The sequence below is a fragment of the Sycon ciliatum genome, chromosome 13 (assembly GCF_964019385.1).
Source record: "Sycon ciliatum chromosome 13, ocSycCili1.1, whole genome shotgun sequence".
Taxonomy (NCBI): domain Eukaryota; kingdom Metazoa; phylum Porifera; class Calcarea; order Leucosolenida; family Sycettidae; genus Sycon; species Sycon ciliatum.
Window position 1 is genome coordinate 24328104 of NC_088655.1, and position 24261 is coordinate 24352364.

A 24261-nucleotide genomic window follows, 5' to 3' on the forward strand; every position below is an offset into this window, starting at 1 on the left:
CGGTTACTCTCAAAGTAATTAGTTGATTTGTTGTTTTTAAACTTCATTCCGATCGGATCGGCCAGTGACTCTGAGCTCCGCCGAGGAGATCTAAACAAGATCGGAACAGCAAGCTGTCTAGACATGTGTCATGTACTAAGGGTCCTAAATCAAATTTCTCTACTGGCAAACAATTAGTAGCCTGGCGGGTAATGCTCGGAAAAGTAGCGTTTTCTGCTCGTATTCTGCCCCAGTCTGCTCGTATTCTGCCCCAGTCTGCTCGTATTCTGCCGGATTCTTACGTGCTTGTGACCACAATGGAGCCGTAAATAGGCGCCAGCAGCCCTCTCCGCACTTCGTAGTGGTTCTGCAGAGTATCTGCTCCTTCTTCTGCATTTTTCTGCCGAATTCTGCTCGAAATTCTGCCGGCATTATCATGATTATCCGCCAGGGCCTAACGCTGCCCAAGACGCCCACAGCTCTGGAAAAATCGGTCTCCGGACAGCTAACTGATTATCATAGGGGGCGCAAACCTCAACGTGAAAGCCCCTTCACAACTCCCAGCTACTAGTTTCATGGTTATCCTGGCACTTGACCGTTCACCAAGTCCGCGCTGGATGATGTATACTGCAGTACTGGAACTGGCACCTCCGTCGGCTCCGAACCAGGGAGTCGACCAGGTCGACTCCCTGCTCCGAACTAACGGAGTCTGTCCATCTACCCCACTGTATCCACTACACTATCCTACACCGCTAGTCGATCGGCATCGATCTGCCACTACTGTGACGTGTGAGTACTAGTACTAGTAGTAGTAGTAGTACTGTCACTAGTACTAGTAGCAGTACAGCGCGCTAGCGTGTCATCATCCGCTGGGCTGTGCGTGCACTGCGTGGCCGTGGGGCTACACACAGATCAGTACACTTGGAGGCTCGCGACGCGAGTGTCACAGCCCCAGCATGTGATCTGCCAGCTCCGAGTACTACAGTACTATCAGTAGCTTGATAAAGCCGTGTTTCTGCACTCGCGATTTCACATTTCGTTGTCGAGTGCCGTTGGCGGTGATGGATCAGAGAATCCAAGAAAGCAATAATTAGTTGCTGTACTAGTTGGCAAAGTCGGGGATCGCGAGGATTTGCAGCTGTAGACATTGTTGGTGCTTAGGACAGTAAAACGCTGATCTCAGGGCGCAGGTCTCTTGCCGACTTACCCAATATTGGCTGACTGGCATTCGCTGAACCTCCGTCGTGTGTGTTCCCGTATCGGCCGTGTACTTCACCATTGGACGTGACGACGCTGTTTTTGGCCTGGTTTACGTCGAGTAGATTCTCCTAGCTCTGCACGCTGATCTCTGTCTCTGCTGTGCAACCTTCTTGGACAGGGCTGTAGTGGAGGAGTACTGCCGTGTGATCCTGCCTGAGACGTTCCGTCTATCCTGCTCCTGCATACTGAGCAGTCTGCTGAACTGCACTGCACTGCCACTAGTCTAGAGCAGTGTGGCCTGTTGCTTGCTCTCAGGTGACTGACGGTGCACTGCCGTACTGAGTAGTAGTACTTCTACTAGCAGTGACCGAGATCATGTCCTCGCGACGAAAGAGCTCCTGCACTACTCCTGACGGCGAGGAGGCGAAAGCAGCCGTGGCCAAAGAGCAGCCCGACGGTGCCTCCTCAGCTGGCGAGGAAGAGTCGGATGAGTCGGATGAGGACTACGATTTTCTGTACAGTCTGAGTATTGAGTTGACTCACGCGTACCGAATACTGCAATGTTTGACCGTAGACAACACAGCGTGGCCTTTCCTCCATCCAGTCGACGTGGAGGGCATGGGCCTTGCTGGCTACCATGAGGTCGTGGAGCGGCCGATCTGCTTCAAAGAAAGTAAGTACTGCTAGTGCTACGAAGCACTCACTGCGGATATTTGCTTGCCTTTCTCGTCAGGTGCTTTCTGACACTCCGTGCTTGTGTGTACGTGTGTGCGTGTGTGTGTATGGTCGTGCCTACCGAGTCTGCATCGCCCGTCCACGCTCCGGGTTGTGTGGCTTTCTCTCCTTCTGTTTGTTGTTCACGCGTTGTTGCCTTGTTCTGCGTGTGTTATGAGAGATACACGGCGAGTCCGTAGCAGGAATTCCACCCGCAGTCTCCTCACCAGTTTTTTTCTTGTAGTTCATCGTCCTAGCAGCTGCAGCATTTGGTACTTGTGCGGGAATGTTCTTATGCTTGCCCTCTACTGGTGGACCATGGCGATGTTGAATTGCGTCTTGGACTGTGCGACAGAACTTACTTCAAAAAGTCCATCGTAACGCACAACTAATAATAATGACGTGGCGTTTGCTGATTTGGACCCTACACTGCATGATTGCCCCCCTCGCCCTGCTACGTGTGGCTGCGTTGTAGGACAGTTTAGTATCTCCTCCTCCGGTTCTCGGTGGGAGCAGCACTGCTGTTTCTCGCTGTCCTGTGCTCGGTCTGCGCCGAGTGGCTACCTTGCAAGTGCAGTGGCGATTGTTGTCGCGTATTTATTGTGGTGACGTGAGTAACTGAGTTGCTTGTGGCTAGTCCTCCACGCGTTTCGTATCCTGAGTCCTGACTAAACGTGTCCATCAGTTCGCCTCTACTTGTGGTAGATCTACGAATCGATGACTCTGTAAATCGGTACAATCATTTTACCAACTTTTAGATGTGGATATTCTTGTACTACCATATTTTGTATTTATAGCCTATAGGATTACCCAGAGGGCCAGAGGCTCGAGGCTTGTCGATCGAGGGGATCACCTATTCTTGCCGTCTAGTGTAGTTTGGTGCAGTCGCTCGTGGCATTGAGGTTGTACCTGACCGTGGTTCTCCCAATCCTTCCGTAGCTTTGCTACGCTTTATCTCACTCTGTGTCTGCGGAGATTGTGAGCGTCTCAAATAAACCTGCAGTCGTCAGTATCACTATCAGTTGTGATGTAGATAGGACTGTACGAGTAGTAGCCGGATACTCTTTTTCTTGGCGTTGAGCAAGAGGTGGTTTCCCGCAGTGCGATACATGAAATGCCCGTGGATTGCAACCAGGTGGAAATTGGCTTTGCCGTGACGCTGGCTTCTGCGTGGCTGCATGTTGTTGCAGGGAAAACTGTACAATCATAGTCGTTGTATTTTGGACAGGAGATCTGCATTGGGAGCCGTCGCGCGCACTACATGTGAAGGCTTTGAGGCTGGCCGAGTATCACCGGCCACTAAAACATCGCATCTCTCCTTGCTTTCATCAGTTCTGGTCTGTCGTCTCCGCGACCACCGGTTGCACGACCGTGCCTGGTGTGCGGCCAATCGATGGAGAAGTAACACTGAGTTTCCGCCCGTGGCGCATTGAGGGACGTGTGTCGTACACTGCACTACACTACTCTGTTCCTGATTTTACTCTACATACAGTCTATATTTTATCCACGGACACTGCGATTTGCTCTCTTCTGGGTCGGCGTTTACACCACGCTTTTCATTTCTTATTGACGCCGCGTTTTGCTGAGCAGTTCCTGTTCAGAACTTCTGGTTTTCTGCGCGGAATGTATTTCTTTCCTCTCTGCTGCGAATGTTGTAGTGTAGGTGGTTTTGGCCTACACTACATGTAACCCGGGTGCGCTTGCAGTGTCTACAGGACCTTGTCCTTGTTTGAGCCATCGAGCAGCAGGCATCTAGCTAACAACCTTCACTTCTAACGGGATTGTGTTGCTTTGAGCTTCGACTTTGACTAGACTCGGAGTCAGAGTGTTGGACTATCGTTACATGTTGGAGTGGTGTACAGTCATGTACCTAAAATCACCTTGCAGGTAGTGAGCAAATCCGACTGTGAGCTCTTTTCGAAATACTTAGTACAATGCACTTATGCTCTCGAAGTTTGCCTGGAGTTCAGTGTTGGGTGGCACGACTGCCGTCACAGACTCCACTTTACGCTTGCTCGTCTGTACTGTAGGTCGTGCCCGAGTCAGCCTTCTCACGATTAGAATTTTAGAGCGTGAATGGGTGCTGACAGTGCATTGTAGATGGTTGTCGCCTCGCGCAGTCTTGAAGTTTTACCGGCTGCGTTTGTAGTTTGTAGTCCTGCATCGCCGAGGCGAGAACGAGATCGAGAGCACAGTCAGTCACACTTTTCCAGCATTTTATCACAGATGTGTCAAGCGGCAGTGCACTTTTCGCTGTGGTTCGGGACCAGGTGTGAACTTTCAGACCAGCTTGGAAATACTCCTTGCGCTGGTCGAGCTGGAGAGTAGAAGCGAACAAAGAAGGAGAAATCCGTGTAGGATGTATGCACGATTTTGAGAGTGGTTGGAGTCTGCTTGATATCTAGATCGTAACCCAGCGCGAAGTAGCCCCCCCCCCCCCGCCCCCGTAAGTAAGTAAGTTGCGCTTTGTAATTGTACATTCTCGGCGTGAGCTGTGAGGACGTCCGCTTTTGTCAGTTGTTTTGGTGTTTCGCGCAGGTCCTATTTGGCATGGTGCTCGTAATGGATAGCAAAGCCAGTAAAATGTTCTGTACTTAGCCTAGGTACGCATGGTACATGTACCACAACTAACTGATTGAACCCGTTTTGGGGGAAGATCTTCGACTTCGGGTGACGTAGCGTAGGGCTGTAGTGTAGAAAAATGCAGCACACGTTCTCTTGATCTTGAACTTGAAGTTGAAGAATTCTTCGCTGACGCGTATCGCTGCTTCCTCCTTCAGTCAGTCACTTCAACGAGCTTTCTCGCGGCTTGGGTGCTGGATTTGTGCTATTTTTTATTGTGCAGCCAAACTGATGCTACAAAAGAAATTCGACGCTCTGGCTGGGACCACTCTCCCGTGACCTCCTTTATCTTCTTGTAACACATCCCACTAGCGGTAATAGTAGGTCGTACTTTTCTTCCAGTTGTAAGACCAGTTTGGACCCGTCGTCCGCTGCAGCTCACTGCTCAGCTGAGAGCATGGTCGAGTCTGACAGCTTCACTTCACCGCGATGCACTGCGTGCAGGTCTTGATCGCGTGCGCATCTGACACTCAGCTTGCAAGCTTGGCAGCAGAGCTCGAGTGTGTCACTAGCACTGTGTGTGCGTGCGGTTTGCTGGCTTGTCAGCCTTCGAGCTGGTTCACGCCTGTTTCAGCTCTAGCCTCTACCTCTACTACTGAGCTCTACTCTACCTCTTCACTTGTGTGAAGTAGTTGTGAGTTTTGCTTGTCTGATCAGCTGAGCGCGATGGAATAAAAAAAAGAAAAAGTGAAGTAACAGTTAGTTCGTGCATCTGCGTTACCACCGGCTTATTGTGTTGAGAAACGCAACCAGCTGCTTAGACTAGCTAGAGAAGTATTAGTTAGTTTCGCTGGTGCCAGGCCGCCACCATGCCTGATTACAAAAATACTAGTATCAGGGATGGAGTCAGACTGGTAATCCGTGTTATGCCTATCCTTTTAGACCTTGCGTGCGTTCGCCTGCGAAGATTATTCCGAATAATTGATCCGGATTCTCGACGCGCGTGTGTGGAGTGACCACGAAGATCAGCGAGTGAAACTAAAATTAATAAAAATTATTGTGTCCAGTTCGATCGAGATGGCCCTTCCAATCCAGGCTTATCTGCTGGCACTGCGCTCGACTGCTGTACTGGTATGCTGCGGAGGTGGCTTTTCACGCCTCGTTGAGCAAGCAGGAGTACGAGTGGCCTCTACTACTAGTACTGGTAGTACTCCAAGTCAAAGTACATGTAACATCTAGTACTAGTACTAGTAGATATCTACAAATGACTTAGTAAATAATTTAAATCAGATTCTTTCTCTTTACTGTCGACATGTCGAGTGTCGGTCTTCACTTTGAGTTTGAATGAAGCCAGCTACTGAGCTAGCTCCAGTGCCAACAACCCGCTTTTGGACTGAGTTCACTGTCTACAATGTCACGTTTTGTAATGATTGCAATTAGGCCATTTTAGGGCCTTTTTGTCCATATTCCTTCTGCATTACCCGACCTAGTACCTGACACTCACTTCAAGCGAAACCGATTGCTGGTTTCTTTTGATGGTTTTTCAGCTGATAAACCTGTCTCTCCTCCCCCGTGTACGCGTGTGCCATTGCAGTCGAAAACAAGTTCCGCACGGGCAAGTATGAGAGTCTGACGGAGTTCGTGGCGGACGTTCGCCTGCTGCTGTACAACTGCTATCGCTTCAACGGTGCGCAGCACAGTATCTCAAAGATGGCACAGCGCATTGAGCATATGCTGGAGCAGAAGATCGCCTTGCTGCCCAAGTAAGTGATAGTGATTTCTGTTCATGCAGTGCAGATGTTGTGGAGTATTGTTGATCAAAAGAAGTAAGTTAGTTGATGTGCGCGAGTAGAATCGAGCGTTCTACTGCTTAGTTCCTCTGTCGCTTTTACTGTTTTAGACCTACGTAGTACGTGTCAGAGAGACGAATGTTGTACTAGCTCTCCGTTGTTCATCCCAAATCTCGCGCAATAATCAGCATTGGAAATAATTCAAGAACTGTGTTGTCGCGAAGTCGGTACGATTACGAACCTCTTCTTTGGGAATCAGTCCTCTGTCGTTTGTACGTGTTTGACTTCGAGATCCAGAGACGAGTGAAATTTCATTTGAGTTACGCCGACTGTATGCGCGGTGAGTGAGTTGAGTTTGTGTTTGTTGCCGGTCCTTGACGCGAAACTCGAACTAGCGCTATGTACTATTTTGTGGCGTACACGGGTCTTGTCTACGCTGCTCCTCCGTGTCTGGCCTGAGAATGGGAGGAATGTGTGCAGGCGCGCGTGCCACAACCATCCGCTTTGTAGCTTTGATTATGCGATAGTTCAGCGATTTTGCTTGTATGATGAGTGGAGTTGTATTGTGGCTTGAGTTGAGGTTAGTCAGTGAAGTCGCAGCCCTGTCATCTGTGCAGTAGTGCATGGTTCCTCACACTCACTGAAGTCCAGCCCGAACGAGCCTGACGATGATTATGTTGTCTGTTGGGTGTTTGTAGTTGTACACCTAGCTCTTGTGTGTTGTCAATGCAATGCTGATTACAGTTGGCTGTGACTGATTGCTGATCAGTTTCTGTATTCTGGCATTTGATCAGCTGTCAGGCTTGTCAGCTCAGTATTCACTGTTAGGGTAGGGTAACTAGGGTCCCCACTCCCTATTCACTGTATTCAGGCTAGTTCAAAGTAAGGTTAGTTAGTTGTCACTGAGTGTGTGCACTGGTGTTGTCTGCTGGGCCCTGGACTCAGTCCTAGCCTGGAGCATGTGGTGCTGACTGCTGAGGAACAGTTTGAGGAACAGTTTGAAGTGCAGGCACATGTACAGCCTGACTCAGTATGTTATCAGTAGGAGGTTAGATAGTGCAGCTTTCCATTCAGCTTGGCGCGGGACACAGACACTGTAAAATCCACCATTGTCAATCAATGAAGCTTCAGAGCTTCCAAGCTTCAGAGCTTCCAAGGGATAAAAACCGGTACCTATTAGGTGAGGTATTTTATCCAAGGGGTGTGGAAGTCAGGGGAGGGAATACTGTGTGTCAAATCATTGAAAACGGATACTGGGGGTCCTCAGAAAAGTGCTTTATATCCAATGCGAAGAGGAGAACTCAAAAGTAGCGACTTCCGCAGGTATCAGTGCATGAAGTTGGTTGCATGGATGTAGCCAATAGGCCACTGTAGGAGCTGAATCTGGGCATTGTTCCTTGACGGTGGTGGCCTTCCTGCGCGGATGGCAAACCGAACCAGGATGGGGATGGTTTTTTAGTTGCTCCTAAGTGGAGCACATGCTTCCTGCCATGACTTGACACTTGACTGACTTACTGGCTGCAATCCAGCACATGCAGAGCCGGCGATAACAGAAGAGTAGAACTTTTATGTCCCAGGTACTGCAATTCTACGAACTTTCGGTGTACTTTTATTTTCGGTACTTTTCTCCGTGCATCTCTTTCATACCTAAAATGTCAATAGCTGCACAAACACTGACACGAATCATCCAATAGGGACCTAACCCTTTGCCTTCTCTGTACTTAAACTGTCTGTTCACCTAACCCTTTGCCTTCTCTGTACTTAAAATGTCTGTTCGCCTAACCCGTTGCCCTTGGTCCTTTGCACTTGGTCCTTTGCACTCATACCCAAGATTTTGACTTTTTGAGCACCTACTTGAAGAGGTCTGAAATTAGAGTACTCTGCAGTCTGCACTGAATTTCACTGTACGTTGCATGATGACACTCTTTGCTCTGGGAAACAGGAGGTCTCCAACACCTCTTGTCCCTACCCTCAGAATTGGCTATGAGCTATCTTCACATTTTCTTACTTTTAAACCCCAACCACCTAAAATCAGATTCCACCCAAACTAGTATTTCAACCTGGCTGCATCAGCCCCAGCCGGAAGTACATATTAGAGTAGTAGTAGATGAGAGTCCAAGCTATCAAACTGGCACAGTTTGGTATGAACTCACAGCACTGACTTTGAATTGAGATTTCACGGCCAGGACAAACCACTTCTGTAGCTGGAAGAAGGACACAGGTTGTATTCCCTACTCATAGGAAGTGACAGGAATTTCAGATACGTGTAGGTGTAGCTCGGAAAGTTTTTTTTTTGGGGGGGGGGGGGCTGCTGTGAATAGCGTAGTATTCCTTTCATGCAACAATCACATGGTTCATCAGTTGTTAGGTGTTTGTGCAGATGTGCGTGTGTGTGTGTGTGTGTGTGTGTGTGTGTGTGTGTGTGTGTGTGTGTGTGTGTGTGTGTGTGTGTGTGCAGATGTGTGTGTGTGTTTGTGCGCGCGCGCGTGTGTGTGTGTGTGTGTGTGTGTGTGTGTGTGTGTGTGAGAGAGAGAGAGAGAGAGAGAGAGAGAGAGAGAGAGAGAGAGAGAGAGAGAGAGAGAGAGAGAGAGAGAGACATCGATCTTCGCCGCGATCTCTTTGGCCAGGGTACAGAAACTAAAATATAGAAGGAAGAGAGAGAGAGAGTGTGTGTGTGTGTGTGTGTGTGTGTGTGTGTACGTTTGCATGTCTGTGCGTGGCATGTACACACACATGCGTGGTGTAGTAATGAGTATTGCACTATTGGCGCTGGAGAGGCTATTGACATTGACACTGAGAACTACACTCTAACAAGGTGGCCGATTGTGGAGCTGGCATGGGTGCTTAGCCTGCAGCACCATCTGTGCCTCCTTATTCAATTGTGACTAATTAATCATTAGCATTCCCTGTGACTGCAGAGAGTGGAGATGTGGGTGTTTTACTGGGATCCCGATCCTCCATCTTGAATCGCCTAATTGCTCCTTGTGAACGGGCCCTAATTGATTTAGAGCGAGAGGCCTGGTGGACACAGGTTTTTGTTGTTGCTGGTGCTGCAGCCTACACCCTGGGTCCATCTGTGTCTATCTGCGTCTCAGACTCTGTGTGTGGGTGTGGGTGTTTGTAGATTTCTGAGGACTTTGGAAAGACACAGTGTGAACTGTATTTGAAAGTATGGACTTTTTTTTACAATAGGAGGATGTAGGTAGGGAATCACAAATACAAAATTAATGCAGTTGATAAATCTTAGAGAACCTACAGAGTTCAAGGGCAAGAACTTACTTTTATGTGGCCTGACTGAGGGTTTAGAAAAAGCCATAGGAAAGTGAACTGGACCGAGTGCTCACGCTCACGGAGCTGAAGTAGAGCCAGGCCAGTGCCAAGGCAATGGAGAGGCACACATGCATTGTGTTTGCTGTCGCAGAAATCTGAGCGACATTCGATCCTTGAGATGATAAGTAAAGGATCTAGGAAGGACGGCGCGCGCTCAAGAAGAGACAGGTCAGTGCTAGTGGAGAGCCACGCATGCATTGTGTTTGGTGTCACTCAGAGAAATGCATGCGGACGTGGAAGTGGTGATGAGAAACAAAGGGCAGCACCGCTGCTCCAGGCTCCAGAAGGAGAAGGGAGACAGGTCAGTGGCAGTCACGGGAGAGTGACACAATGTACTCTGCTCAGTGTCAATGCCTGGGCAATGTTTGCGACTTGCGGAGGGGGGGGGGGGGGGGGGAATATGGACTAAGGGGCTGTGGCTCCACGGGCATGTAGCCAGGGCGTACCAGATGGCGGCGTTGCGGAAGAGAAACGAATTCTTAGCGTGTTTTCTCACTCTAGGGAGAGTTTAGGCAAGCTCATCGGATGATGGTGAATCCCCCCCCCCGCGGAAACACTGTGTATTGAGCAGGGAGTGGTGCTTTTCTGTTGTGGAGTCGAGGGTTTGATGGATTTTTGTGTGCTCTGGATCATGGATGGCAGCAATGAGTTAGCCTTGTGTCGAATCGATTCGACGAGGAGCAGACTTACTCACTAGCGGTCCTAAGGTAATGGACTCGCTCTTCGCCATTGTTAGTTGTGCATGTGTGTGTGTGTGTGTGTGTCCAGTGTAGTGTGGCTCCGTGTTGTTACGCGAACACAAGACACGAGCCGTTACCTGCTGTGTGCAGATCATGTAACTGCAGTATTGTACCAGAGCACGACACGATCAACCACCAGGCGCACCGGGGGTCCGCATCCTGTCCAATGCCCGTTCCACGATTGTTCATGTCCACCGCCGTGTGCTGCTGCTGGTGGTGGTGGTGGTGGTGAGCTCATGAGTGAGAGAGAATGCCGTGAAGTAACAGGTTGTGGCTGATTCGCTGATGGCTCCGTTCCGGCGTGCGCCCGCAGCTCAACGTGGAAATACTCAGTTTGTACCGGCCTTGACAGGTGTTTGTGGATGACTCGCATCGTAGCAGTGCCGTGTGTGGGCACTCTGCAATCATGTCGATCCAACCTGGACTATCATGTTTTGAAGTGTGCACAGAAGATGTGGCAGGGCTGCCTTGAGCAGTCTCAGCAGTTTTCACAAGGACTTTCCCAAGACACCATTGCATTCTTGAAGTGTGTACGGAAGACGTGGCAGGGTGACCTGAAGCAATCCAGGCGGCCTTCGCACGGACTTTCCCAAGGCCTTTTCCGCATAGGCGGTGGGCACGGACTTTCCCAAGGCCTTCTCCGCATAGGCGGTGGTTCATGGTTAGAGCTTTGAGTGTGCTCAGAGTGATGAGGGATGCGGAATTGCTTGACACCGCTCCCGTAAGTGTGGGTTTGGCAGAGCTGCGTGTCAGGAGAGTCCCCTTTGGAGAGACAGACACAGCATATATCCCGTGAAGGTACTTCACGAAAAATCCGCTCCACGCACATTTCGAATCCCCCCCCCCCCCCTCATGGTTTTTCGTCAAGTCCAGTGTACTTGGAGTAGAAAGGTATCATTCTGTATAGTAATTATAGGCTCTGAGAAAGCAGGGTAAGACGGAGAAGGGGGGGGGGGGGGGGAGAGACTAAATGAAACCACTTCCCACTCCAGGCCCACTCTGCTCTACTCTGCACTGGCTGTACTTCCCCTCACATGTGTTACCAAGACTTTGACAAAACACTGCTGTGTGGCTAGCATGTTGACAGGAAAGTGCTAAGTAAGTAGTTCACTACAGCTGCCGTTTGCACGCCTGCTTGACTGTAGCATCGGCATCAGGCCCATGGTGATAACGTATATCTGTGATTGGTACGGTCCTGCCTGCCTGCAATGCTGCTTATCAATGCTGCTTATCAGTGCAACTATAGCATCATAATTACACTGTCAGCACAAAAAAATAACGGGTAGCATGAGACTCTGCTGGGCTGAGTTCTCCACATTCGTAGGAACGCCACCTACCCCAAGGATCAAAGCGCAAATCCAGCTCCTAAAGTGGTGGGAGGTGAGTAGACCAGCCCCACCAACGAAGTGGTTAAAGCTCTGCAAGGCGGCGAACAGGTCCCAGTTTTAATTCGTCAGGAGCTGTGACTCAGTATGGAGAAAGACAGGTGGGCCTGCACTACGCAGGAGTTGTAACCCCCGAGCACACAAAGTGTGAGAGCGCTTCCAAGCAGAACTTGAACCTGGTACCCTCTGTTCCTCAATCAAGGTCTTAGACCATCCCACTGTGCCTGCCAGCCAGGGGGGGATGCAACATGTGCTAATGTGGGGTTGGTTGGATTGCACAGATGTAATTTTGTTGATGCCGTATGCCAGAGCAGAGGTTTGCCATGATGGAACTGTGCATTCCCAACCCCGGGCTGGCTCGACTGGGTGTGCAGTGCGAAAAGTCCCATTGGACTCTCACACAGAGTGATTGTGTGTGTGTGTGTGTGTGTGTGTGTGTGTGTGTGTGTGTGTGCCTGCCTTGAAATTAGTTGAATTTGTTGTGACTGTTACTTCAAAATGTGTAGTACTGTACTGTACTGGAGTAAGAGCAACAGCCTTGATTGGGAGTAGTGATTTCTAAAGTACATTTGCCACTATTAACCTGTGTACTTGGTGTGTAAATTCTGGTAGCATGGCCTGCTCAGTGAGTAATTAAGAGTAATTAAGAAGATAATGGCATGTGTGTGTGTGTGTGTGCCGGGGTTGAAGATTACTACTGACACAAGCCACTTAGCTGGGGTTGGGTTGTTTGCGGGGCACCTCTCCAAAAGAGTTCTGGTGTTGGCATGGGGGACTTTCCGCATGTAGAGAGACACCCTGGACTGGAGTACCTCCCGTCACGCTTGGAGCAAGGCCGTTTTCTGTACTAACTATTAGTGTCTTGTACAACAGCCTGTCTCGCGTAGAAGCCTGGTTTGAACATGAGCCTGATTTGCAAGCTGCACCGGCATCAGATAACTAGCCTGGTTTTAGTGTCGACTTACATAAAACAAATACCTGGTTCGAATAGAAGCCCGATGTGGATAGAAGCCTAGCCCTGACATTGGTCTTTTACGGGAATGAGCCCTGCTTTTATGCACGACATTACCGTTCATGATTGTACGCTGTGGCTGTGTGCTACGCTGTGCACGTGCGAGTTCTGAATTTTCGATATTTTTTGTCGGCAGCAACCCGCTGTGGAAAAACATACCGACGACGAAACCCCGGTAGAAGTAGGGCTGTCAGCACCGTGTCTATAAACGAGCCAAGTTCAGATGACGTGCTCCCTCGTTGCTTGGACATTTGCAGGACCGGCGGTGGAAGCAGTTTTTGATTGGTCCGGGCATACCCTAGTCTTTCATACAGTTTGTGTATGATATGTGGAGGGTACTGTAATTTCGAAAATTTTCTGTGTACTTTTATTTTCGTTACTTTTGGTGCATCTGCTGCATATCTAAAATTTCAAAACACCGAACAAACACTAACACACATACGCCAATAGGGAACTGCTTCTCCGTACCTAAATCTTCTGTTCACCTAAAGTCCATTCAGAAAAAGATGAGCGCTGGCCTTGGAGAGCTCCCGTGTTTGGTGATTTTGCCAGTGCCGCGAGATTCGAAACTTGAAAAAGGGGCCGAAAAAGGTACCTCAACTGGGGTTTGAACCGCAAATGTACTGTTCTGCAAGTGGAGCGCACGGGTTGGATTTTCATGGCCTTTCCCCAGTGCTTTGGGGGCAAAACCTGGCCGAAATCCTATTCTTGTTATGGCTTGCTTTTTGGAGAAATCGACTTCAAAAACACAATTGGAAGGGCATTCCATGGGGGATTGGCAAGAAAATTGTGACAAAAACTCAAAATTTGACCCATTTATGGCCAAAAGCTAGGATATAATCTTTTTCTGAATGGACTGTAACCTGGCTTTTTGCCCCGATACCGAAAATATTGAGCACCAAAAATTATTGAAAACAGAGTACACAATATACACGTGACCTCCTCAGCAGTAAACGCACGCTGCTAGCCGAAATGTTTGTCCGGCCATGGCGTGACCAAGCGGACCGGTTCTGTCGGGCCTGCATTGTACTGGTAATCATGTGTGACGATCTGCTCTGTGTTCTGCAGACAATATCGAGACAAAGCGTCCCTGCTCAACACTCTGATGTACATCGACCCGGAGCGATACGAGGAAAAGAAGAAAAGCGCCGAATCGGCCGCCGTGATGGAGGCAGCAGGTGAGGCGTGTGTGTGTGGTGTGCGTGTGCGCGCACGTGTGTGTGTGTGTGTCCCATATGGTGCAGTGGTATGTGTAGGCAATTTCCAATCGAGAGGTTGCGGGTTCAATTCCCGACGATTATGGTCGCACATGTCTCTGTTTGTCTTTCACATTCTCCTAGCTCTTCTTTCATTCTCCTGGGTGGCTACCAACAGCCAGTGCATGCCAGAGTGTGTGGTGTGGTGTGTGCGTCGAAAAGAATAGAAAAAATTGAAAATTAAAAATTTCGAATTAGAAACAGGGATAGGGATGTGTAGGTGAAAGTAAGTAAGTGTTTTTGTGTGTCTGTGTGTACGTGTGTTTTCCTTCTCACGTACATCCAGGAAAGCGAGTCCGTCAGTCGCGCACGTCCAACTTGGTCACTCCGCCATCGCACTCTCAGCTGCTGCAGCTGCTGAAAGAGTCCAACAGTCTTCAAAAGCACCACGGCCAGCACCACCACTACCCGCAAGCGCCAGTTGCGGGCACCAAGACCAGAAAGCACGAGCAGAAATCTCGCTCCACCGCCGCCTCCACTACTGCTGCTGCGGCCGCTGGCCCCGATTCAGGATATGCATCGGTGAAACAGGCGGGCGGCGCTGAATCGTGTGCAACAGTGCCCGCTGCCGCTTCGTCGTTGTCGTCATCCGCGCCTAGCGCATCGCGGACTGCTCAAACAGCTACGAGCGCTAGCAGTAGTCACAGCAGTAGCGTAGCCCACAGTAAGACCTCTGCTACGACGCCGGGCACAACCGAGCCTCAGCAATCCACCCCCGACAAGAAGACATCGTCGTTGTCCGGTGCCTCGTCTTCAGCAACAACGACTAAAAAGGAGGTGTATGGTAGCAAGAAGCGGAGCAAGCTGGCGACGGCAGACAAGGAGGAGAAGAAGACGATCGGTGCCACCGGAGGCACTGCACGCCGCACGTCTAGCGACGACGCCAAACCCAAGGAGGCAGCGGCGGCGGAAAAGAAATCGACCGCGGCGACGGCGGGAGGCAGTAAAAAGACCGGCGCGGCGAAGTCGACGGCGGCAACGACGAAAAAGCCGTCGACCGCAGCAAGCACGCCGAGTAGCAGCAGTATAGCAAAGTCAAACGAGACGACAACAGTAACAACCTCGGTAACCACGGCATCAACTGTAGCTAAATCGACGTCAAAGTCCTCAACTAGTTCCCAGAGCCAGAGTGTTGCCACGAGCGTGTGCAGCGCCAGTGAGAGTCGTACTGTGACAAGCAAGTCAATATTCACAGCTGCAACCTCTATATCGACAGCATCTCCAGCGGTAACAGCAGCAGCAATGACTGCAGCACCGGCCGTTCGCCGCGAGAAATCCGAACGCCTGGTGCAGTGGATTTCGCGTGAAGTGGAGCCACAGCTGGTGGTTCTAGAGGGCGTATGTAAGGTATGTATCACATGGGGAGCGCTGCTGCTGCTGTTGGTGTTGCCATTGCTGCTGCTGCTGCTTATGCTGCTGCTGCTGCTGCTGCTGCTGCTGCTGCTGCTGCTTATGCTGCTGCTGCCGCTGCTTATGATGCTGCTGCTGCAGGCGGCATGAAGTAGATGAAGACTTGTGCCAGATAGCTGCCTATTGGAGTTTACGGGGGGAGCCAAGTTGGTCGATCACATATGCACGCCTTGTGGAGTATGGCAAACACGCACGCGCATGCACATGCACCTACCCACACACGCACGCGCGCACACACACACACACACACACACACACACACACACACACACACACACACACTTACAGAGGGTGCGTACATGTGCAAACACACTCTGACTGACTCTCTCTCTCTCTCTCTCCCTCTCTCTCTTTTTCTCTCTCTCTCTCTCTCTCTCTCTCTCTCTCTCTCTCTCTCTCTCTCTTCCTTTTTCTCTCCTACACAGGTGTCTCTGATATCACTCTTCTTGCATAAGTACGGAGAAGTTCTCCAGTTGCCGAACATGAGCCTGTGTGACCTGGAGATTGGTCTGATCTTTCCGCAACAGTCGACACTGATGTCACGTCTTATGACCGCTCTGCTAGTTCACCCTCAGATCCGAGAACGGTGAGTGAACGATTGATCTAGGGGCACCCGCTGAATGTACAATGGCAAGACCTTAGAGCCAGGTGACGCCCGGAAGTGTCGTCATTTTTTTAGCTAAGGGATGTCCGGAAATGTGGTGACGGTTTATGCGGCTGCTCAGGGAACTCTCGACATGTGGTGACCTGAAGCAGTTTGTGATTTGGTGTGGACCGATTCCGCCGTCCCTGGTCTGTGTGTGTGTGTGTGTGTGTCTGTGTGCGTGTGCACGTGTGCTGTGTACATCAATACAAATCCTGCTGTCCATTCTCTCTTGCCTGTGTGTCTGTGTGCAGTGTGCTGCGGTCTCGGCAGCCAATGACCTATCGCCTGTGGAACGTCTGCGTCATCCGTCTGCTCCACTGCTGGAGAACGGTGGTGGAGCAGTACGGAGAGAGCAAGGTAAAGTGCTGGTGATGTTTCTGCTGCTGCCTGTTTCAAATCTTTATTCTCACGATGGCCTGCGGCCAATAAGAGATAGTTTTTTCTTTTTTTCTCTTTTTTTTACAAGAAACCACGAACCTCGAGAACAGAATACTGCATGATAGAGGTGGTTGCAGACGCAACTGTGGTGGTGAAACTGGAGCATCTCCGCCGACCTGAGGTCTCGGCTTCAGCGACGCTCAGTATAGCGAGATTTGCATCACATGGATGGTTTGGAATGCGTGATTGGCAAAGTTTCATGTTTTAAGCATTGGGCGGCAAACTAGGTGTACAGATGAGCGTGGCGCGTGCATCAGCAGATTGAGATTAGCAACGGGGACGAGTTATTTTGCCTTAGCAGAACTTGTGTTTGAATATCGCATTGTCGCGGTCGTTGTGTCTGTGCGCCGCGTGCAGAAGTAGAGTGCCGTGTCATCTTCAGGGCATGTGAATGCATTTCGTGTAGAAAGTGAATCACGGCATGTGGACAGTGGAACCAACTTGGCTGGATGCAAACCAACGGCTAAGGGTCTGTTTCTGTTTTTTTTTCTTCCTGTTGGCTGCTGTTTGCGTGTGCAGGCACGGCATTTGTTTCGAGTATCCTCGGCCGCACTCGCACTTGCAAGTACGTGTGTGTCTATGAAGTATATTGTTTGTCTGTATTTGGTTGCGAGTCCGTGGTTTTATGCATGCACGCGTGTACCGCTGTGACGTGCATTTAAAAAGCGCATGTGCCTATATCCGGGCATGCGCGCACCCTCACATACAAACACATAATGGCTTGTAAGTGAACCCCATCCTGCAACACACTGACGCCACCAAGATACTATCTTGACAGGATTTGGTGTGCAATTTCCAAACTCCATGCTTGTAACTCAAGTACAAGCGCATGCGCCTATATGTGAGACCAATTGATCTTCAAAAAATTCAAATATGCCAAAACTCGCGTATAAGCGCATGGGCTTAAATGTGGGTCACATGAATGCATCTTATCGTTTCTCACCGTTGATTTTCTGTACTTCTTCCCTGTTGTTGTTGATCTGTCTCTGCAGATAGTGCACTGACTAACGACTTTCACCACTCCAATCTGAGCCGGCGTGCCGACATACTCCATGCCCTGTGTGATTACGCACTGGTACGTGACATTGAATGTGTATCTGTGTGTTCGTGTGTGCGTGTGTGTGCGCGCGCGTGTGTGCGTGTGTGTGTGAAGTACAATATTCCCTGTGTGGCACTGTGTTTGACAGTACGTGTTCATCCCCCCTGGACAAACGTATCTAAACCCACCGTTCGCCGTGTTTTGTGTGTGTGTGCGTACGTCTGTCTGTCTGTGTGCCTATGGGCGTCTCTAACGTTCTGCTGCTCCTGTACACTTGACGTTGGCAATGATGTCACCACTCCCAGAGTTGTCAGCTTCAGTTTGATGGAGAGAGGGTCAACAAATACCAGAGAGAATCCGGGGAACCGGAGATCCTGGGCCTGGACAAACGCAACCGGATCATCTTCCACCTGCCGTCTATCACGCAGCAGGACATACGTCTTTATCGACAGAAAGCCGAGGTGAGAGCAAGCGAACGAGGGTGTGGAGTTGAGTTGTGTGCGTGTGTGTGTGTGTCCATGTGTGTGTGTCCATGCGTGTGTATAAGGCTTGCGCTGGTATTGACTTTGTCAGTCGTGCAACTGCTCAGGCTATGGTGTTGACCGTACCATTCTTTGTCCCATGTGCCCCTTGCATCAGTAAAATCCACAGATCTGGATTCTGATTGCATTTTGCCACCAGTTTTCCGTTATTAGGGAGGTTTCGCTCTACGTAATTACGTATGAAAATCCGTATGTCGTACGCGCCGGGGAGCGAGGGCAGCTTTCATACGTTAATCTCTCTACGGATTTCCGTAGGAAAGCTCTTTCCTACGTTGGGTCCTCCGTAGGACTTTTTGAAATATTTTTCGCATTTTCCGCATTTGTCCGTGGCAACGTTCAAGCCGCGCGAAACACAAGGTACACACACCGTACACCACGTTCAAAATAAGATGGAAAACGCGGTTTCGGTTCATGGTGCATGCGGTGGGCGCATGCAGCCAACGTGTCTCCAAAGCAACAACGCATGTTTAGCAGTCGTGGATAAATCACGTAGAGTGAAACCCAGCAGCTCTTATTTTTTACGTATGAAAATTCCGTGCAGTTCCTACGTTATTTTCATACGTAATTCCGTATAGCGAAACCTCCCTATTAGCTAGCACATCTTCGTCATGTTGACTAATGGTGTTTCTTGTGTGTGCAATGTCCACCATTCCCTGTCTTCTCGCAGAGACCGGCCTCGTCGTCTGCATCCTCAGCATCCTCTGAGTCCGACCTTAGCCTGAGCAACCGGGGTGGCAGCAGCAGCGACCGAACAATGGCTGTCAGCCTGGAGCGACCGTTCTCGCTGCTCTGCCGCGGCTTCAAGCTGCTCAGGGCGAACATAGCCGCGGCCGAGCAACGCGCCAGCACCAGCCGTCTCCACGGCAACCTGTGCACGTTTGTGCGCGACTGGTCGGCCGCGGAAGTGCGCATGGAAACGGAGCGCACGGTGTCTATGGAGCGTGGCATGGAGGACGCGGACACCTACGAACGCGAGGCCAAGCTGGACCGGAAGAGGGCGGCCGGCAGTGGAGGTGGCAAAGCGCCCGACCTCTACCACATCGAGCACCGCTCCCTGGCCAGCCCGTCATCAGGCTTGGTGTCCGCCGGCTCTGGCCAGGGCGGCAGGGCCAAGCCGAGCAAGGTGGCGGCAAAGGCGGCCGCTCTCATCGCGTCCAACACCTACGCGGGTCTGGAAACGGCGGCCTGCACCGGCACCGGGTTCATCCTGCACGTCACCACGCACGACTCATCCTCTTCCTCCTCCTCCGGCGCTAGTGCTGCTGGTGGTGGTATGTCTAGTCCATCCGCAGGCGGTACCGGTAGTGGTAGTGCTGGCTCCAGCAGTGGTGCCGCGCATCAGATCTGGGAGCGCGACGAGCGAATGTGGCTGTTCAACTCGGCGAACCCGGCCAGCGAGCGCTCTCTCAACGTCTCGTTTCAGCCGTCGTCTGCGCGCGCGCTCACCTCCACGGCAACGAGTGGCGTGTCAAGCAAGGTGACTGCCACGGCCACCACCGCGGCTGCTGCTGCGGCTGCTGCCGCTGCCCTGTTGCCGGTGATTACGACCGTGTCGCAGCGCAGCACGCCGTGCGTGTCGAGCAAGGCTGCGACCACACCTACGACCGTGACCAGTCCTGTGTCTCCCAGCATGCCTCCTCTGCAGCCGTCCTCCAAGACTTCTTCATCGGGCTCGCGCGGTAAGGCTCGCTCCAGCAGCGTCACGTCGGCTCAATCATCGTCCCTTCCGCCGTCGGTTGTACCGTCCCATATCGGCTCTATCGCCACCGCCTCTACTAGCATGCAAAGCATCTCTAAGTCGAGTTCAGCGGTATATGCCACCGCAGCAGCAGCAGCAGGAGCAACACCCAACGCTCGCCTCTCCTCCAGCGCCAAACCGGCAGCAACACCGCCGTCGTCGTTTCCGGGGGCAACCGCAGCAGCAGCAGCGCCACTGCGACACAAGCGCACATCCGTGGACTCGCGGGAACGGTCCCGGGGGACGGCGCCCGCAAGCTGCGGAGAGCCGCCAGTGCTGCAACCGTCCGCCTGCATCGTCACAGGCGCGTCGTTGAGTACGAGCATGCCCGCGTTTGTGTCGTCAGCTAGCGGCACCACAACAACCGCCGCGACCGCCACCTCTCAGCTGTCCGAGGTACAGTCTCGTCCCAAGTCGGTGCCCGCGGCGGAGGTCCGGCCTGTGAAGCGGGCACCAGTCGGCGGCGATGCGGAGGCAAGCGCTGCAGAGCCCAAGGCCAAGCGCGTCCTGCACCCGTCCGCAGCATCGTCCTCGTCGCACCACGGCAAGGAGAGGCCCGGTCAGGCTGCGGCTGGCGGCGGCGGTGGTCATGCGCCACCGCCACCGCCACTGGTCAAGGAAGTGGACGTCAATCGTCACGGTGCCGCTCCTCCGTCCGCTTACGACTACCACCACCCCCACCAGCACCGCCACTCGTCGTCAGGGTCGTCATCGGCAACGGCAGCGCCACCATTGGGCATGAAGCACGACAAGACGTCGTCGTCTAGCTCCACGCATCATCATGCACCGCCAGGTCACGGTGCTCCCTCGGCCGCTTCAAAGCCTGTTCCCATGGATACCGGTGGTCGCATGACTGGCGACTCAAAGTCGTCGACGTTCTCCGTGGCCGGCATCCTGTCGAGCAAAGCCAAGCCGGAGAAGGATGATATGCATGGAATGGCCGCCTCAGCTGCTGCGCCGCCAACCTCTGCACAACCTCATCCGTCTGCACAGCATGCACAGCTTGCCCAGCACGCACAGCAGGCAGTGCATGTTGCCTATCAACCAGCCTCCGCTCAGTACGCCGCCTACGGTGGCGCTGCGAGCGCGGAGGCACATGGACTCGTGCCCAGGGCGTACGAGGTGCAGCAGGCACGGCATCACCCGGGGCAGCAGCACGTTGTAGCTGCTGCTGCGGGTACGCCCTCGCAGGCGCAAGTTCCGCCGGGCGCCGTGCTGGCCTCCGCGGATCCTTCTGTTGCTGGCGGCACTGCGTCAGCGCATGCACCGCATAGCATGCAGATACTGGTGCACCCGTCTCAGCTAGGGGCGGCCGCAGCTGCCAGCGGCTCGGGGGCGCCTCCCGGCTGCATTCCCGCCGGCCAGCAGTTCTACGTGCAGCAGCAGCTGCCCAGCGGCGAGGTCTACCATATCCCGGTGCAGGCGGCAGCCGCCCCGTCAAGCGCAGATCAACAGGCAGCCATGCAAGCTTACCATCAGACTGCACAAGCAGCAGCCAGTGGTGCCACCGCCGCCGCCCTACAGCAGCATCAGCAGCAGCAGCAGCAGTACGCCATACCCGTATCCATGGGAACGCCTCCGATGCCGCCGCACGCCGGCGTCCAGTACCACCACTACCAGATGGCGTCGGGCCAGACCGCCACGGTTGCTATGGCGCCGCAGCAGTCGTCGCAGCAGCCGCAGCAGTACTACATGCAGGTCCCCGTGCAACAGCAGCATCAGGGTGGTGCTGCAGGTCCACCGGGGACTCCCACCATGCAGCATGCCATGGTACAACAGCAGCCGCAGGCAACGCCGCCGCCGCATCAACACCATGTGTCTCAGCGACGCGCATAGTGCTTCTCTAAGGCGTCAGATACGGACTTGCTTCTGTCAGGTGTCGGATATGGACTTGCTTCTGTAAAATAGATTGTCCTGGTGGAATGACTTGGTCGTTCTGGAGTCGGACTGGATTGTGGAACGATTTGAACTTGTGTTTTGTAAATACTTGCCGCGAGGCGTGGCTGTCTGCAGGCTTGCCTCCCGTGTGTCTATAACGTTACTGTCCATAGCAACAACACGGCTACGGTGTGTGCGTGCATGTGTGTGTGTGTGGGTGTGTGTGTGGGTGTGTGTGTGGGTGTGTGCTTTATTGAAGTGCGCTGTAATATCTTCGTTGCTATCATCCCGCTCGCTGCTGCTGCTACAACTACAGTGTACATGTACATAATGGAACAGACCCACTGGACTGCATCATCGTCGGAAAACGCCAGTGTCTGGTGTCTGGTGCCTGGGTGTGACGTTTAACCGCGACCCCTCTCCATCCCCAATGCTGCTGTAAATAGTGTTATAATTATTATTGCTATTATAGACCCCCCCCCCCCAGCTGCTACTGTAAATTTCAAAATTCAATGTCAATGCTCGTGTTCTCTTTCTGAATCCTCCTTTTAAAATTTAATCGTCCCTGTCAAGGCATGCACATAATTGTATTGTGATGTCATAGTCTGTGTGTGTCTGTGCGCACGCACACAGCAGATTTTGGCAACATTTACAATGGTTGCTGATGCGCTGCTACATGATTTCACTATTCGCTGTACCGGCCGGGCATTTGGTGTGTACTCCATGCTCCAGTGTGGCCTCTCTGCTGCTCCTTTCTTGTTCATATTTAATTTTTTTAACTTGAATGCGATGGTGAAAACGAGCGAGCAGTGATAATAATGATGATGGTGTCTGGCTGTAGAAGCGGAATGCTGACAGCTAGCCAGTCTTTACCTGTTGCAGTGTGTGGTCTTATCCCAACCACATAAGTCAACTTCGCGTATAACGACACTCGGCGGGGCATCAAAAAGGTGTCCTTATTCGCGAAACGTCGTTATACCCGAAGTCTCATCATGTATTACAGTGAGATGGGACTTTGCTCTGGGCATGGAAATTCTGTCGTTATTCGCGAATTGTCGTTATATCCGCAGTCGTTATCAGCGAATTTGACTGTCCTGTGTGTCTACAGGTGAGCTCGGTGAAATCCGACCCACGGTGTATGCCACGTAGTATTTGGCGCCCGAACTTGCACGGCCATTGACGCCCTGGAAGTGGTGCGAATGCGGCTGGACGTACTTGAAGTACGCATGAACAAGTATAGCGATGGTATATAAAGAGGGTCCGAACCGGGGTTTTCCCGATACGGTTCAAATGGTCACAAGACCGGGACTCTGCCAGCAGGGTTATGGTGGTAGCAGGGAGTCGTAAAATACCGACTCCCTGGGTGGTAGTCAGGAGCACTGTGCGTCCTCGCCTTGTAACCATGGTAACATGCTGTCGACATCGAAAGTACAGTGATGTAATTGGACCTGGTCCAGGGCGCCAGTTTTGGCACTTTGGGTCGGATTTCCTGCATTTTGACGCTTGCCATCCGTCCACAACCACTGAGCCGCAGACCATGCCAAACGCTCAAATCATGGTGATGGGAAGCGAACAACACGTGATAACATTGGCCGACACATGCAGTGGTATCACTGCGCTGGCCAATGGTATCACGTGTTGTCCTGGACAACTCACCAAAGAGTGAAGCACGCTAGTATCTTCCAACGGCCTTCAGTTCCCCCAGTTGGGGAGCAACCAGAAGAGAGAGCAGGCACATTAGAGAAAAAGGGCACCGAGAATCGCTCTCCAATATTGCGCGTCATGTCCACCAATAGAACGAAAGCAGAACCAGGGAGAATAATGTTGCACGTAGAAACACAGGGATGGGCATGGGCCATTAGAGAGGTACAACACGTTTTGCATGTTGAGGCATGTCTTTTTGAAGATAATGACAAATGGACATTATAGTAATAGGTTGTTCTACTATTTGACCGACCTATGGAAGATGGCAACAAAGAAAATTTTTAAAAACAAAGAAAAATGGACATATGTCAATATATAACGTGGCAGAGAACACCGATCAGCCAATTGTATGCAGTTTATACAACAGAGGAGAACAGCGATGTAAAAATTCATGAAATTTAGTTGTAAAATAATTATTAATAGTTTGGCGGATGGCATAATATGCAGCCCCTTCAGCAGACATCGTGTAGCAATACACTCAAACGCCTCTTATCCGGACGCCTCAGATACGGGCACGCCTCTCTACCGGGCACCTTCAGCTTGAGTTCCTATACCACAAATGCTTCGCATTTGAGGTTTTTGAACTGTTTTCCGTATGTGGAAGTGCTTATTTTTCACTGCCAACCTATATAATCCACACATTTTTACCAATGGGTTCCTTTTGTATCCTGAACATGTGCAATACGTTCCAAATAATCTTCTTCAAAAATGATATGATACATGGTAGATGAGTTATCCTGAGATACGGGCAAATCTGAGATACGGGCAGTGCCCGGTCCCAAGGTGCCCGGATAAGAGACGTCCGAGTGTAATGCCAAACACACACACACAGTCAGTGTGTGTTTGGCATATTGCTACACGATGTCTGCTGAAGGGGTTGCATATAGTCACAACAGTC

General features: G+C 51.5%; 1 protein-coding gene across 1 annotated transcript; it reads left to right on the plus strand.

Moving 5' to 3' along the window:
- The first annotated feature begins 1004 nt into the window (after nt 1-1004).
- LOC135829492 (uncharacterized) lies at nt 1005-22462 on the plus strand. The gene is made up of 10 exons (XM_065341897.1): nt 1005-1852; nt 6050-6218; nt 13781-13890; nt 14255-15315; nt 15804-15964; nt 16276-16381; nt 16982-17027; nt 17455-17537; nt 17807-17962; nt 18711-22462. The coding sequence occupies exons 1-10, from the start codon at nt 1555-1557 to the stop codon at nt 21615-21617; spliced, it is 5097 nt and encodes a 1698-aa protein (XP_065197969.1). The 5' UTR covers nt 1005-1554; the 3' UTR covers nt 21618-22462.
- Nucleotides 22463-24261: the final 1799 nt, after the last annotated feature.

Excerpts from the sequence above, each read along its gene's own strand:
- LOC135829492 (XM_065341897.1), top strand. The coding sequence starts at position 1,555 with ATGTCCTCGCGACGAAAGAGCTCCTGCACTACTCCTGACGGCGAGGAG. Across the intron at positions 6,219-13,780 it reads AAGATCGCCTTGCTGCCCAA|ACAATATCGAGACAAAGCGT; the intron begins GTAAGTGATAGT and ends TGTGTTCTGCAG. Across the intron at positions 13,891-14,254 it reads CGCCGTGATGGAGGCAGCAG|GAAAGCGAGTCCGTCAGTCG; the intron begins GTGAGGCGTGTG and ends ACGTACATCCAG.